General features: G+C 35.0%; 1 protein-coding gene across 1 annotated transcript in view; it reads right to left on the bottom strand.

The window, feature by feature from the left end:
* The window catches only part of DOK6 (docking protein 6), a 338,153-nt gene that overhangs the window by 241,146 nt on the left and 80,426 nt on the right, over positions 1-16,581 (bottom strand). The window contains exon 2 of the mRNA XM_019668900.1: positions 3,265-3,372. Coding sequence (XP_019524445.1) covers positions 3,265-3,372 — 108 coding nt within the window. The remainder of the gene's footprint in view (positions 1-3,264; positions 3,373-16,581) is intronic.

Here is a 16,581-nt window from a genome sequence, read left to right as displayed (position 1 = left end):
CCAGGGTGGTCTTTTGGCTTATTAACTTTATTGAAGAATAATTTATGCACAATAAGTTGCATCATTCAAGTGAACCACTGAATGAGCTTTGACATTTGTATGCACCATTCAAATGACCATCACAATAAAGATAAAGAACTCTTCCATCATTCCCAAATTGCCTCGTGTTCCCTCCATTCATTCCTCCCTCCAACTAGGCAACCAACAGTACAAGTTTTTTGAGTATTCAAGAAGCATGAAATCTTATAATATGTAATATGTATTACTTTGGGTCTGATGTCTTTCAATCAGCATAATGATTCTGAGATTTATCTGTTATTACGTGGATCAGTAGGTCTTTCCTTTCTATTGCTCAGTGGTATTCCATTGATGGATGGATAGATCACAATATTCGCTCTCCTGTTTGTGTTCTCACATTTTGGCTATTTTGAATAAAGCTGCTATGAACATTTTTGTACATGTTTTTATTTGGACACGGCTATTCATTTTTTTTTTTTGAGGGGGAGTGGGGGTGGGAGGGGTCTATTCCCAGAAGTGGAATGGCTGGATCATATGTTTAACTTTTTGAAGAAACTGCCCAACAATTTTACAAAGTGCTTGTACAATTTTCCATGTCTATCAGCAACATATGAATTCTAGATGTTCCACATTTTCAGCAACTCTAGTTAGTTTCAGCCTTTATAACTTTAACCATTCTAATGGGAGTATAGTGGTATCTCATTTTGGTCTGAATTTAAATTTTGCAGATAACTAATGATGTTGGCTGTTTTTTCATGTTCTTAGTTGCTGCTCATATATCTTATTTTGCAAAATGTCTGTTCACATCTTTTGCCCATTATTAAACATTGGTTTGTTTATTTTCTCATTATTGAGTTGTAAGAATTCTTTAAGTATTCTGCATACATATTCTTTGTCAGAGGTATATTTGCATAATTTTTCCTAGACTTACTTGCCTTTGTATTTTGTCGATTGGATCTTTTGAAGAGAAAAAGTTTTAAATTTCAATATCATTCAATTTACCAATATTTTCTTCTGGTTCATACTTTTTGTAGCCTGAGAAATGTTCACAAGGTGGAAATTATTTTCTCTTGTAATTACTACTAGGATTTTTATAGTTTTAGCATTTACATTGACACCAATGATCTGTTTTGAGTTTATTTTGTGTATGCTGTGAAGTAGGAACCATGTTCACTTATTTACATAGAGACGTCCAGTTGTTATAGCACTATTTGTTGGAAAGAGTGTTTTTTTTTCCTATTGTCTCATCTTTGTATCTTTGTCAAATGCAATCGACCATATATATGTGAGTTCATTTCCAACCTCTCTATTCCCTTTCATTGATCTATATACAGGTATTTTTTTGCAAAAATCACATTATCATGATTTGTGTAACTTTATAGGTTATACAATATCTATAGGGGATGAGGTTGTCAATAGTCATACAAAAAGACTCCTGAAATTTTGATTATAAATATGATAAATATATATAAAATTGAGGAAAATTGATGCCCAAACAATACTGAATCTACTAAGCTAAGAATATTTTATATCACACCATTTATTTGTATCATCTTTCCTTAATTCTCTCAACTATGTTTCATAATTTTCAGTGTAGAGGTTTTACATGTACTTAGATAAATTTATTCATAATTATTTGTTGGCACTATTGTAAATTCAGTTTTTTAAAAACTTTTATCTACCAAGTATTAACTACTATTAAAATTGCAATTAATTGTAGACATACTATTCACCAAATTTATTCATTAGTCCTAGGGCTTGTTTGAAGATGAGCAAGGATTTTCAACAGACAATTATGTCACTGAGAATAGAAATGGTTCCGTTTTCTTTTCGGTGGATTTTGTTAGACACCCTTTTTATTATTATTATTAAGGAAGTTCACTCTATTCTTAATTTTCTGAGAGTTTTAAACTATAAACGAGTGTTGTATTTTGTCAAATGCCTTTTTGGTATCTATTTAAAGGATCCTATGATATATTTTCTTTTATTCTACATTATTGCATTGATTTTTGAATGTTAAAACAAGATAACCTTGAATTTCTACCATAAATGTCACCTGGTCGTATGTTATCATTTTAAAATATTGTTGAATTAGATTTGCTTGTTAAGAAATTTACATTTGTAGGGATATTGGTCAGTCACTTTCTTCTAACGTATTTGTCTAGTTTTGGTTTTCAGATAATACTGGCCTAATAGAGTTAAAAAGTCTTCCCCTTTTATATTTTCCTTAAGTATTTATGTAGATTTTCCCCCCCTTAAACATGTTGCAGTATTCATGAGTGAAATGATACTGACCTAAGGTTTTCTTGGTGAGAAGAATTTTAACTATATGTTCAATGTTTTTATTAGATGCAGAGTCATACACAGCAGTTTCACTGCCCTAAATATCCTCTGTGCCCCCCTATTTAATCCACCTGCCCCCCCCCTTACCTCTGGCAACCACTCTGTTTAATAAAAGGAGAAATCAGAACTACATATTACAAAAAATAAATTCCACGATTTCACTGCATTAGTCAGGGTAGCTTACTCTACATTATACCCAATTGGAATAGGAATCTTTACTGAGCTGATTCAGACATTCTGCCAATGAGCAATGCTGTCTGACAGTTCTGAGTCCTGATCATGAGTCTTCCACAGTACTAGCAAATACCTAACTGTGTTTTGATGTTATCACCAAAGATAACTTGAGGCAGCATACCTAGCATCATTGCAGGGTTATTTCTTACATACTTTTAATTCTTAAGAAATTGGTATTTCATTCCTAGAATTTCTGCCACATCTGTACACATCAGCATGTTTGATGTCACCCACTGTCTTGTTAAGATTGTAAACAGCAAATGCCACGTACATTAAGTGTCCTTAGCACTGCTAACTCCAGAGTCAAAAGTTTTATCTCCTAAATATTGCCAACCGTTGAAATCAAAGTAACAAATGAACAATTAACCTGAACAGAGGGAAAATGCCCACTCAGCACCTTGGGAAATGATCTGGTTGAGTTATGAGTCATCTCATTTTGCAAAGCAGCAATAAAAATGAGTCTTTCATTTTGCAGAGGTACCACTGGCATTTACAGCAGATGATTAAAATAAAGGAGAAAAATAACTTTTGCATTTTATTGGAACAGAGACATTTTATCCTGGCCATGCATTTTTGCCTCTGCAGGTTTCATCGATCAAAAGAAATGTCTCCATGAGTTGTTGCCAAGGGTCCAGTTATTCCCCAGCAATTCCGAAGACTGTAACTTACCTTATGGAAATTTCTGAAATATGCTGCCTTTTCATCTGGAAATTTTTCTAGTCTTCTGGGTCCTTTACTAGAAGCCTTCTTGAAAACCAACCAGCATCGCCTGAAAATCTGAAAGGAAAAAAAGGAATCTCATTATCTATCTTTTTACATGAGTTTAGTAGCATCAGGAATTTATCCATTCAATTAATCCATTGGGAATAAATTTTTTTAAATGCACTTTAAAGAAAACAACAGAGGACAGTATAATACAAAACACATAAAATGCTCTTAGCAGTAGACTTTGTTCAGCACATAATAACCATTATGGATATTTGCATACACTGTAAAAATCATTGCTTGTACCAATATATTTTAAGGTTTCAAATAACTCCCATGATTTTGAGAATGATGTTACATATACTGTCAATAGACAAAAACGTTTAAATATTCCATTGAATACAAATGAGTTCCTGCTAATTTCACAATGGTTTGTATATTGTTAATCAATATACCTATTCATATTCATCACTACACAGCTGACAAAGAAGGCGGGGGAAACATCAAATTTACTCTCTTCCTAAAATTATTCTCTCCACAATATAGCATGAAGTAATTTTCACATAGAATAAATCATTTCCCTCAGTCTTTAATATAAATTATACATGCTTATGTTAGGATTTAGGGCATTTTATTGCAATGCATAAGAACGTAGTTTTTTAATCAGAACAATTTTATTTTCAGCACTGGTTCTGCTGTTTATTAAATGCCTTGTCTTGCAGAATGTATTTTAACTTCTCTAAGATCTTACGTCCTCATCTATAGATTAAAGTCAACACACCTCAGGAAGGAGGATGTAATAAAATAGCCAGCAAAATGCACACAGCATAGATGTTTGAAGTGTAGTCCACACACTCGTAACTGAAGCCCTTGGGTTGGGATAATGCTATGGATTGAACAGTCCTCCCAAAATCCATACGCTGAATTCCTCACCCCCAAGGTGATGGTATTTGGAGATGGGGCCTTTGGGAGATAAGTAGGGTTGGATGAGTTCATAAGGATGAGACCCTCAGGATGGGATTAGTGCCCTTATATGAAGAGACACGAGAGAGCTTGCTCTCTCTCTCTCCGAGCTCTCACGAAAAAAGAAGTCATGTGAGCACACCGCGATGGTCGCCATCTGCAAATCAGGAGGAGAAGGGAGTCTCTCTCCATAACCCGGCCATGCCGGCCCCTTGATCTTGGACTTCTAACCTCCAGAACTGTGAGAAAATCATTGCCTGCTGTTCAAGCCCCACCTTCACCTCACCCCCAGTCTATGGTGTTTTGTTACAGCTGTGCAAGTTGACTAAGACAGATACTTTTAGATTGTATTTTTATTGGCAGAAATGGTGGTGGCTGGTAGTTGAGGTAGTTGTAATGGTAGCAAGAGTGTGGAGGTGAAAAACAGATGCATGAATCTGAGTAGACATTTGAGAGGTTGGAGGTAGATAAATAAAAACATCATTTGTAAAGTGGGATGTATGTAGATTATCCATATTTATCTGGAGTCATTTACTAATGGATTTTGAATCTCAGTTGAGGTGGGAAGGCCCTCTTTGAATGGAATTGAGACCAAACCTGGTGGTGTGGTTTCTGTTCTTTCCTGTGGAGGAATGCTTTTCCCTGTACCCTTGGCACTTTATTGCTCATAGCCCAGGAACCACGGTGCTGCCAAAGGAAGCCTTTTAAGACTCAGGGAGGCACACAAATACACATACTCACTGACTGCAATGCCCCATCTTGTGTGAGTATAGCTATTTCCTATTAAGGAGTGAGTTAAACATGAGTCAGAATGTATAAGTGTTTCCATGTAGGTATTCAGTGTTGCTACAGAAAAAAAACTGATGACGGATAATAAGGAAACATACATTTGGTATTTTAAATAGTACCTTAACTCTTTGCTATTACATTAACAGAAGCCACCACATACAGATAAAACTGATGTTAAAGACTTGATGTAATAGACTGCTTCCCAAGCCAAGGCCTTTTATTTGCTACTTCCTTGTTTTGGGATGATTTTAGATTTATAAAATGTTTGCGAAAATGGTAGAGAGAGTTCCTATGAAAACTTTACCCAGGTCCCCTTAATACTACATCCTAAATAATCATGGTACAGTTTTCAAAACTAAGAATTAACCTTCGTAAAATCACATTAACCAAACTACAGATTCTATTCAGAAATCAACTGGTTTTTTTTCCACTAATGTCCTGTTCTGCTTTGGGATCCATTCATGGATACCACATTGTATTTACTTATCCTGGCTCCTTGGTCTCCTCCTATCTTTGATAGTTTCTCAGTCTTTTTTTTTTTTTTTTGTCTTTTTTCTTTTCTTTTGCTTTTCATGACCTTGACAGTTTTGAACACTACTGGTCAGGTATTTTGTACAATGTTCCTCAATTTCTGTTTGTTTCAATTAAGCTGGTACGATATTTCAGAAGTCTAATGACAACCGATAATTTGGGGAAAATAACGTGAGTTCATCATGGCTGCAGAAAAGTTATATTCTGATCAGCTAGCTGCATGTTTTTTTGTTGTTGTGTGTGTGTGTGTGTGTGTGTGTGTTTTGCTTTTTGGACATAGGTTTTCAAACTATTTTTCTTGGTGATCGGAGTAAAATAATAAAAAGGGCCTGGCACAGAGAGTTTGGAAGTGTCATTGTGTGTCGGTGTGGTGACATTCAGCCTGAGTCAGCACCCCTCCCACTGGAAGAACGAAATAAATGGAAGCAAAAGATCACCTCTCTGTTACCCTTTGTCTCCCAGGGCTTTAACAGTATACTATGTTCTGCGTTAGGCCCTAGACCTGATGCCTTAGATGAGTAGGCTGGGGACATTTCAAAGACGAGCAGTAAAAATGACTGTCTGAGACCAGGAAATCAGTCCTCTGAGAAAAACAAAAAGGAATAGGTTTTATTTTGCTTGTAAATGAAAGATACAAATTCTGCGACAGCATGAAAGAGAACCACATAAATGAATTTAGGTACCTGATTTTTATTTCTGTTCCATGAGACAAAATACACAAATGCCCTGTATTAGCAGCACATGGGAGGAGAGACACAGTTCTCTTCAAATGCCGCTTGGCTCTTCAAGGGCCTCTAAGGATGGCGGGCCCATTCGGCCGGTTAGCAGCGGAATCATGGCTTCTAAGGAGGTTCACCTTCTCCCGCAGTTTCTCTTGGGGGATGACACTCCTGCCTGCCCCATCACTGTTGAGATGCTGCTTCCCTCTCTCCTGAGGAATTAACTGATTTTACCTTCTCAGCGTTATGTCCTAAACATGCCAGCTGTCTCCTTAAACAGGCTCCTGGGCACCCTTCAGATTTTCCTTCTAGAGAATTCCAAGTTGTTGCCAAAACTCCAGAAGTCCCCAGGATCCCCAGATTTTCCGACGCATCAGCCAGCTGACCAGCTTGCCATAATTTCACACCCTCTTAATTCCTCCCGGTTTTCCTTTAGATCCATCCTTTTTCCTTAGTTCTTTCTCCTTTTCAGGGTGATTTTACACAAAGGACATCCTTTGTCCATTTAAGACGCACTGTGAAGTAGATGGCAGATTTCTTGGCTTTAGTTCATAGCCATAATTACATTATTTAAGGAGGACCCATTCACAAGCTTTAACTTAACCAAATGTCGAATTTAATGGGCCTGTTCTCTCACAAGATATTGACCTAATGAACCCTGCACTTCAAAAAGATGTTGGTGAGGAACTGGGGAGAATTTCTGAGTACAGGAGTTGTCATACCCGAGGCTTCCATCGCACTAAGGAGAGGCACAGAAGCTTCATCTCTAGAGATTTTAAAGAATACAGAAGAAAGTGGCGTATCTGGGTCGGCTTATATTTGTGTTCCCTTCTGAAAGCAAGATACTACAGAAGTGATAATTTGGGGTGTAGAATTCAATTATTTGTTTATAATGGTATCAGATGAACATATCAATACAACAAACAAATAAACAAATAAGCAAAGCCCATTCAGGAATAGTTATTGCAGGCTTCGGCTCTGAGTAATTCTAATACTTAGCCCCGGGTCTTTGTCCTCTCAGGAAATATGTATGGTACTATTGAAAGACACACTTTGTTTTTATAAAAAGTAGCTAATATACATAACTCTATATGCATCTATCTCTGTAGAAACACTCACCTATTTAAATATAAATGGCAGGACCAAAAAATTTTTTTAAAAAAGTCTTTATTTTTTCATTGGAGTATAATTTAAAGTTCATATTTATGAGAAAATTCTCATAATTACCAACTTTGTAACTCACAAGCCTTGCATCCTCCACCATTGTTTAATGCAAAATACAGATGCTGTTATCTGTTCATATTAGAAAAATGCTTTAAGAGCAGTATGTCTATCTCAATTTTTCTCATTTTGTGTAGTTGGAAAGACCAAAATGAATGTTTTAGTGCTTTCTGATTCTATTATCTTGCTTTCTTTTTATCCAGAGAAACAATTTTGAAATTCATAAAGGACAAATAATGATTCCAAAATTGGCACCAGTGGCAATATTTGAGGAGGCCAAGTGTCTTTTTTTTTCTTTTTGACCTGAACACATATAGTTCTCTTTATTGCATTTGCTTACCATGCTATCAATAAAATACAGGGAGAGAATACACATATGGTTTAGAGTCACAGCCAGAAATGGGATGCTTCACAGCAGCAGCAAGTTTTCAGTTGAGAGTGTGAAACTGTCATCATTATCATGAGAATGAAAACTAGTTGAAGAGTAGACCTGCTGAGCAGTACCCCAAGAAGCAGCAATTTTTAGAAACAATCACAGCACTAGAAGGATACTCACAATTTCTCTCTTCCACTCCCGGCTTCCAGAGAGCCCCACACTGACATGATAGAAAACAAAAAGTCCTTTCACTCTGCTCAAGATGTTCAGGAAAGAACCGTGTCTGTGGGGTTTTAGTTTCTCTAAATGAGAATATTCTCTGGCTCTACATCAACATATGTTACTTGAAATTCATAGTGTTTTATTTTCATCAGTCAGTGGCAGAGGTGGAACTGGATAATCAGTGAAAGCTCTATTCCCCTGTACAACCAGTTTGTTTTTATTTTATAGACCCAATTAGCATAGGGTTCAATCATCCAAAAACCTGATTCCTGAAGTTTCATGATCACAATTTCCAGCTGACATTTTCACCAGCGAGTAAATCAAATGTCTAAATCAAAGTTCAAAATATTTCCTTTTTAGTTTACTTCTTCTCCTAGATTTCTTATTTCCTCCATTTGATAACCATATTTTTAGTTACACAGAATCAAATCTTGGCATTGCCACTGATTTCTTTCTTTTTTTACCTAAACTATCCTCAAATCTATGGGCAAAACCCCCAAAGGAGGTGCCCCTGTGATATGGTGAGAATGGCTTGAATTGAGGGGGTGGGGGAGAAAGCACATCTAGGAAAGAAATGAAGACTAAAACTGAAAATGGTAGAGAACCTTAAAAGTCAGAGAGTTTTCATTTGGTGCAGTGGAAAATGTGAGTCAATGATTGGTTTTATAAGACTGTGATTATTATGCAAATAAAATGTAAAGACTATTAGACCAGTAGCAGGGTTAACAATGACCATGAACACATAAAAATGTCATAGGCAATTAATACATTGATACCAGAGGAGTGTACAATTTAGTGTTGAAGACAGGAGAGAGAGAGAGAGAGGGAGAGAGAGAGAGAGAGAGAGAGAGAGAGAGAGAGAGAGAGAGAGAGGTGAGCCCAAGATGAAAAGCATTATGAGAAAAATGTAGACTTTCACAACAAACTCAATACGAGTGAAGGAGAAAGATGAATTAAAGATAGATCTAAGTTTTTGTATCTACGTAGCTAAGTGAATGATGGCATTTATACAATTGTCAGAAAACTTAAAAAATGAGAAGTTAAATTTTAGGTATATTGAGTTGGCTATGACATTTAAACATTTGCATTCCCAAAACTGCTCTTGAGAAAGTTATAAACTGCAGGCTTCCTGTAAAATGGATGCTTTCCAGTCCAGCTCTTAAAATAATTTCTTACTATTAAATGTATCCTCCTTGTAGAAACATTATCTTTCTTCAGTGTCTTGTAAATTTGCATACTCACCCAATGTTGACTCTTCCCTGCTATTCAATACTTAGTGCTTTTTTTTTTACTGCCTTTTTAAAACTATAAAGTTTAATACACTTAAAATATCAAATCGGCAAACAGATTCCCATGGTTTGTTTCAAATTTGTATATCAATTTGGCTTAAGTCTACATACCTTTTGAATTATCTTGAATGAAATGTTTAAACCTAAAACAGGATTATTCAATGCCTCTCATAAATCCATTGCTCTTTAAATGTAATGATGAAATTCAGTTGTTGGTTTCACCTGGGGGACTTACACTATCTTTTTGATTGATGTGAGTTTTCTTAAAAAACAAAAACAAACCCCACAAAAAAAACCTTGATTATCAGTGAAGTTACTGGCTTTATTTCAATTGGCCATAAACATCTGCTGTATTTGGTGATGAATTTAGGGAATTACTAAAACGTGAATTGTAAGGAAACTTCGTAATTATCTAAAAGAAATTTCAGAGCTTGTAAGGTCAGCAGTCACTAATAATTAAACTCTCTTTTTGAATGTTTGCTGCATACCACATATTATCTCAGTGTACATCCTTCCAAAGACTTTATGTGTTCACTATATTTTCATACCTTCATAAGGAATGTTTATTACTGTTTTTATATTTTAAATTTTGCATTAATAATGTATAAAACATCACGTAGAAAACATTAAGAAACCTAATTTTCACATCCAATTATATGATTGAGCTTTATCCATGTTAATATATAAGTTATATTTATTTCTTTTTCTTCTTATTGATTTGTAGGAATTTTAAAATATAATTTAATTTTAATTTCTTTATCAGGCAGTGTGTTGGAAATACCTTCCCCTGTATTGTAGCTTGACTTTTCACTTTTATATAATTTAATTTTTCACGCTGAAGTTTTAAATTTTAACATAGTCAAATGTGTCAATTATTTCCTTTGTGCTGTACGCTTATGACACATTCTATTTATCAACAGAAATGCATAATCCAGTCACATTTAGGTGGTTCGTGATCTAATTGAACTTTTCACCATCTCATTTTTTGTTTTATTCTTAATATACTTATCTTACTCGTTTCCTAATTTGTGATCAGTTAATACAACTTCTTAGGTTGCCTTCTGTTTTTCCCTCAGCAGCCGTAGAAACTTTTTCATCTCACTCCATAAAAAAATACCCATTTAGTTGGCATAATACATTTAATCACCCACGCATAACATCTCTCCCTTTCGTTTCATTTTCCCTACAAAAATTGAATGGAATCTCACTTTAAGAAATGCTGTTCTAGTAACCTCCCAGCTGATCGCCTGCTTTCGCTTTTGTTTTACTCCAATCCAACCTGTTTCCATATTCTATGTCCTAAAGCACAGCGGGTAACTTTCTGACCAAATAACAAATGGATAAAGAACAACAACAAACCTTTCAATGCCTCACCATTACCCATTGCTTGTTAACGAAATTCTGAGTTCTGAACTTGCCATAAAAGAAGTTTCATGAACAAATCTCAGTCTTGTGAAACATCTGCCACTTTGCCCATTAAATCCTCTCCTAGAACTGCATTTCTTTCTTCTCTCAAACCTTCCCCTTCTCCTTTGTTCTCTGTTCACCTAAGCACAGAGAAATGGACCCTAAATCTCTAGAAGACAGTCCTTGTTCTCAAGAATTGGAAACCAGCTGGTGAAGAATTACCTATTTATTCTGATATAGGGAAAATTTCAGCACACTTGCAAGGTTTCATGTCTGAAAATTCAAGCGATGGGAGAGACCAAAAAAGATGAATGAAAGGAGTGAAAAGAGACAGGGTTTGAAACTTACTTTCCTCCTTCTAGGGCAACACTGGGTTTGTTTGTGATTAAACCATTGAAGAACTCTGTAATCCATATGCTTATTTACAAATAGATTCTTGACTCCAAAAAGACTACTTTAAAAATATCCCTTTGGACAAACTTTGTAACTTTTCATTTTAAGGATATAAATCTTATATAGCAATCAGTGATGTTTAAGACAAACAAACAAAAATGAGTAAAAGAAAACATCAAGGACTAAACTAAGTGGCCTTTGAGAGCATGCCTTGAAGCCTGAGGTACAGATCCACCTCGGTCCCTGAGGGGCGCTTCCCTCCTCAGAGAAGGAAGACATGAAAGCTCAGGACTTCGAAAGCCCGGGAAAAAATACTTAAAAGATGTCTGATTTCAAATACATGAAGCTACCCTGAAATGAAATGTTATGTAGGAGTTTTTACTCAGAAAGAAAATTAATTTCTTTGCGCACTGCATGCAGTGTTTCTTATCTACTTTACACTTTTATTTCTATCATTTTCTCTAATTTATTTTTGGCTGCCATTTAAAAAATGTACCCGTGCAATGGTCAGGCATCTATACAGTTCATGAAGCGAAGTTGAATAATATCGAATATCAACTATAATTATATGTTGAATCATGGGATGTGGAGTACAGCATAGGAATAGAGTCAATGGTATTTTAACAGCTATATACGATGTCAGAGGGGTGATAGATGGGGGTAATCGTGTTGTGAGGGGTGTAAATGTCCATTACATTGCTTTATACACCTAAAACTAATGCAAAAATAAAAAAAATTTAAAAATGTACTGGCTTCCTGTTTAGAGCTACATAATTAGATGTGGGTGCTTTATATTTGTTTTCATATTATTCTAGCTTTATGGTGTAACCTGACTTTTTCTTTTGGGTCAACGTTTTGGGCATCACTTCTCTCAGAGAGCTGCAGCAATCTTGACTTTCAATAATAATATTGAAATATTAATATATTAATCACTATTATTATTTATTATGAATATTATTTTCCCCACTGTTCTAAAGACTGTACAAATATTAGCATAGTTTAAACCATACTAAAACTCAATGAGGTAAACAATACAATGATCACGGCTTACGGAATGGGACAGTCATGCAGAAAAGTTAAGGAACTCAAAGTTTGGCCCAATACTGTAGTAGTATTGTTATAGTTTGCTAATCGGGCTTCCTACCTCTGCTTTCTCTCTACTGTAAAATATTCTGGACATCACCATCAAAATAATCATCCTAACATTTTCTCAATCCCGCGGCACCACTGACAGGTCCTGCTTGCTTATCAGGCAAAAGCCTAGTGCACAAAGCCTTCCACACCATCTCTACCTTAGCTTTCCCATGTATCCTACTTCTTTTAGTCAAACTAAGCCCTCTAGGGACTCAGAACTCCTCAACAAACAGGTGAATTATGTGCTGGTTGGAATGGTGTGAAATTTCATCATGGTACTAAGAATGGTGCGCAGTTTAAAACTTATGAATTGTTTATTTCTGGAATTTTCCCTTTAATATTTTCAGACCTTGGTTGACTGTAGGTAACTGAAACCGTGGAAAGCCAAGCCAAACTGTGAATAGGGGGTTATACTGTATGTACAAATTGTGAAATGAAACCACAATCCAGCTAATTAAAATATCTCCCACATTATATAGTTATAATGTTCTCCTGTTTCTTTTTTTGTGTTGTTTTGAGAACACTTAAAATATACTCTCTTAGCAAATTTCAAGTATATAATACAATATTGTTAACTACATAGTCACCATATTATACATTTAACACTTTCTTTGTGCCTTCCAGATGTTCTGCCATCTGGACAACCTGATTAATTTTTTTCTATCAATGTAATACTTAGTTTTCATGGAAGGAAACTTAGGGCAGATCAAGTTTGCCTGCTCATGATAATGCCTCCACTCTCCACTTTTTATGGCTTACATGCAACAAACATGTATAAAAAATGTAGCTTAATATTCTCAATCTTTGTGGGTAATATACATTATTTATGAACAGGTCACACCCAAAGGCCACCTGCTTGATCCAAGTCTTATATATTCTGTCAATGTGAATGGCATTGATTCCTTTATTACATGCAAGTAAATATATCTACTTAAAAATTACTCAAGAGCATGAGAATAAATTACAGTGGGCTGCAATTTTAGACGCTTAACTTGTAATTCAAATTGCACAATAAATTAATGCTGACAATATGTAAAACATACTTGAAACAGTAAAAAATAAAATTGATACTTGTCTTCAAGGGGCAAACAGTTTGGGGAAACAGAGCAAAAATAAATATAATATTAGGCGGGTTAAGAAAAGTATAATGATATATATTTGCTAACGGGATAAAATACACGCTTTTTTCTCTCCCCTTCCTCCATCACTCAAATGAGTCCCCAAACCAGCATTATGCATGAAGGAAAAACACATTATTTTAACAAGGATTATAACAAAGATTCCCTTTAGCAGTGTTACAATTGACATGTTAGCAGAAATTTTAACCAGTACAATTACAAAAGAGAAAGAAATTAGAGATAAAAATATTAGAAAATAACAGCTAAAACAATCTGTAGATGAAATAACTATATTTGGGAAACTTCATAAAATCAACTGCTATTTATTATAGAGCATAAGAGAATTCTTTTTGCTAAGGTAAAAGTTTATAAAATTATCAGGAGTCCAAAATCTTAAATATAACAAACAACAATTATTTAGAAAGTATGATAGAAAGCTCCATTTACAATGGCCACAGAAATGTCAAAAAGTCTAGAAATGCACAAAAAGAAATTTTAAGACCCACAAAAGGAACATTATAAAACCTTTCTGGAGGACATAAATCATGATTAAATGCAAAGAGACAGTGTGCTTGTGGTAGAAGATAAACTATCCTATATTAGTTCATATGTTTAATGCAATAAAACTTAAATTACTCTTTCATAACTAGACACATTATTTAACTTATGGTAGAATAGGGAGTAGCCAAAGAAACTCAGAAAAATAAGAACATAGTGGGGGAGGCCTAACAAATATTAAAACATATTATAATGTTCCAATCATTAAAACAGTGTGGTAATGGCACCTGAATAATCAGATCAATAGAACAGAATAGAAATTTTGAAAAGAGCGTATCAATGCAGGAAAGATAATGAATATTTTAAGTTTGAAAAAAACTATCAAATTTATACACATATGGCTTTGACCCATCATTTCCACATTTAAAATTTATACCATTGATACATCTGCATTCATAACAATGTCATATGCATGAGTTATCTATTGCAGGATTGTTGATAATAGCAAAATATTAAAAAACAACATACCAATACCCATTAATAAGGAACTTGTTAAATAAGGTATGGCATATACACACAAAGAAATAAGAAAGTTTTCTACATATTGATGTGAAAATTGCTCCAGGATATGTTCACATGTGAAAAAAAAAAACAAAACAAGGTACACATATAAGGTTTTGGTACAAGAAAGATAAAAACTAAAAATATATAGCCATATTTTCTTGGATCTTCATAAAGAAACACTAGAACTATAAAAAAGAATTAAAAAAATTGGTTTCCACTACAGGATTGGGGAACTCATAAACTCAATGTATGAGTTATGCACCAGTAAAATTCCTTCACAGGCAGGTATATACTTGTGTTTAATTTTCACAGAGATGTATTCTTGGGTTTTAAAAGAAAATGTATATGGACAGCCATCTGAAGACTCCATATTCTCTTTTAGAATGGTGAACTCAGGCAGAGGGGTGCAGAGTAGTTCGATGAAGAAGACAATCCAGAGGCAGGGACATCCCTTAGTGGACTTCACTTCTGGTCACAGCTGATCCTCCTTAAACAATTTCTATGTGTCAAGCACTCCGTCACTTAACCCTCACCCAATAACTTACTCCTATTATTTCCATCTGATAGATGAAGCAACTGAGCTCAGAGAACCTTTTCTAGCCTAAGAGGACCATGGCAGCATTCTGCCTGGGAGGGGAAGACGGGATGGATAGAGGAAGAAGGAAGAAGGGGAAGGGTGACATTTAAAGGGAAACGGAGAAAAGGAACTCTGAGGGAACCAATCAGAAAGGTGATGGGAGTAAGTAGAGAGTGAAGGGTCACAGTGATTAAGACAGGCAGCCTGTAAAGGATGGTATAGTAAAAGAGAAGGAGATCATCTCAAGTGCTTGTTTTAACTACTCTGATTGGGGGGGAAAAAAAGGCAAGGTGCAACATGCTTAAAAGAAATGATACTAAAAATCAGATGCTGGGTCCATAGCGGTCACTGTCGTAATCTAAATGCTACAGGCCTTGCTAGAAGGCTTATCTTTCTCCTCACTCTCATATTTCTCTTCCATGTCATTTCTCATATGTCAAAAACAAATTTCTGTTTGCAAAATGCATTTTTCTGACCAAGATGATACATGGGAAAAGAGCCTATTTACCTAGTATTTCAATAAAATAATAATAGCCCTGTAACATTACAGTACTTTTCATATGTCACAATCATAAAACATCAAATTGAACATGACAGTTTTATTTTAAAATCTCTGCTTAGGTACAAGTCCTTTTTAAAAAATCCTTCAATCATTCCTCTAGAAAATATAACAATACGTAAAGCTTTCTAAGGAGCTTATTTTTACTAGAAAACATATCTCTAGTATATCTTGGGCATGTTGGACTGTACTGTCAATTTCTTTTAAGAGACACTGTTATAAAAAGTCATATAAAAGCAGAGAGATTTCGTCTGTAAAAGAGATTTTATCGGGATCTTGGACAGGTGATATTGATATCTTTGAAATGTGTTTGCCATATAGAGGTCATAAATCACTTCTTGTTCAAAAACATAAGATCAGAACAGAAGTAGCAGTTTGCATATTTGTGTAAAATTTACACACTCTTCTAGACATAAAGAAATGATCCAGCTCTTATCAATACATGTCACTCATAGTAAGTGCTCAATAATTAGTTGAGTGTATAGATTTCTAAATGTAATTCAATCAGTTCAACCAATATTCACAGAGCACTTAATAAAATATGGAACTGTGCTAGGCTTTGGGGAATATGATAATAAATAAATCCTGACTTGAAGGAACATGTAGTTTAATGGAGACAGACCAGCATGTAAAAGTAGTTTCAAATCACTAAAGAAGGTGCCAAACAGTAATATTCTCCAGGTGGAATGAGACAGCCTGGGGAGGAAAGGCTGAAGGAAGGAAAGGTGATAAGAATGAGATTCAGTTAAACAGGCAATATCAGAGGCAGAAAGCAGAAGTAAGTCCAACATTCAAAGGACTTTTATAAGTGACTCATCAAAGTGAATCACACATGAATCATTTTATTTGTCATTATTTGAATAGAATTTAAGTACTTCTTTCTTGTACTTCAATGTGTATATTCTTTTGTCTGCATGATAA

The sequence above is a fragment of the Hipposideros armiger genome, unplaced genomic scaffold (genome assembly GCF_001890085.2).
Source record: "Hipposideros armiger isolate ML-2016 unplaced genomic scaffold, ASM189008v1 scaffold_542, whole genome shotgun sequence".
Classification (NCBI taxonomy): domain Eukaryota; kingdom Metazoa; phylum Chordata; class Mammalia; order Chiroptera; family Hipposideridae; genus Hipposideros; species Hipposideros armiger.
The sequence above is the reverse complement of the archived record's forward strand: the minus strand, read 5'-3'. Positions and strand labels throughout refer to the sequence as shown.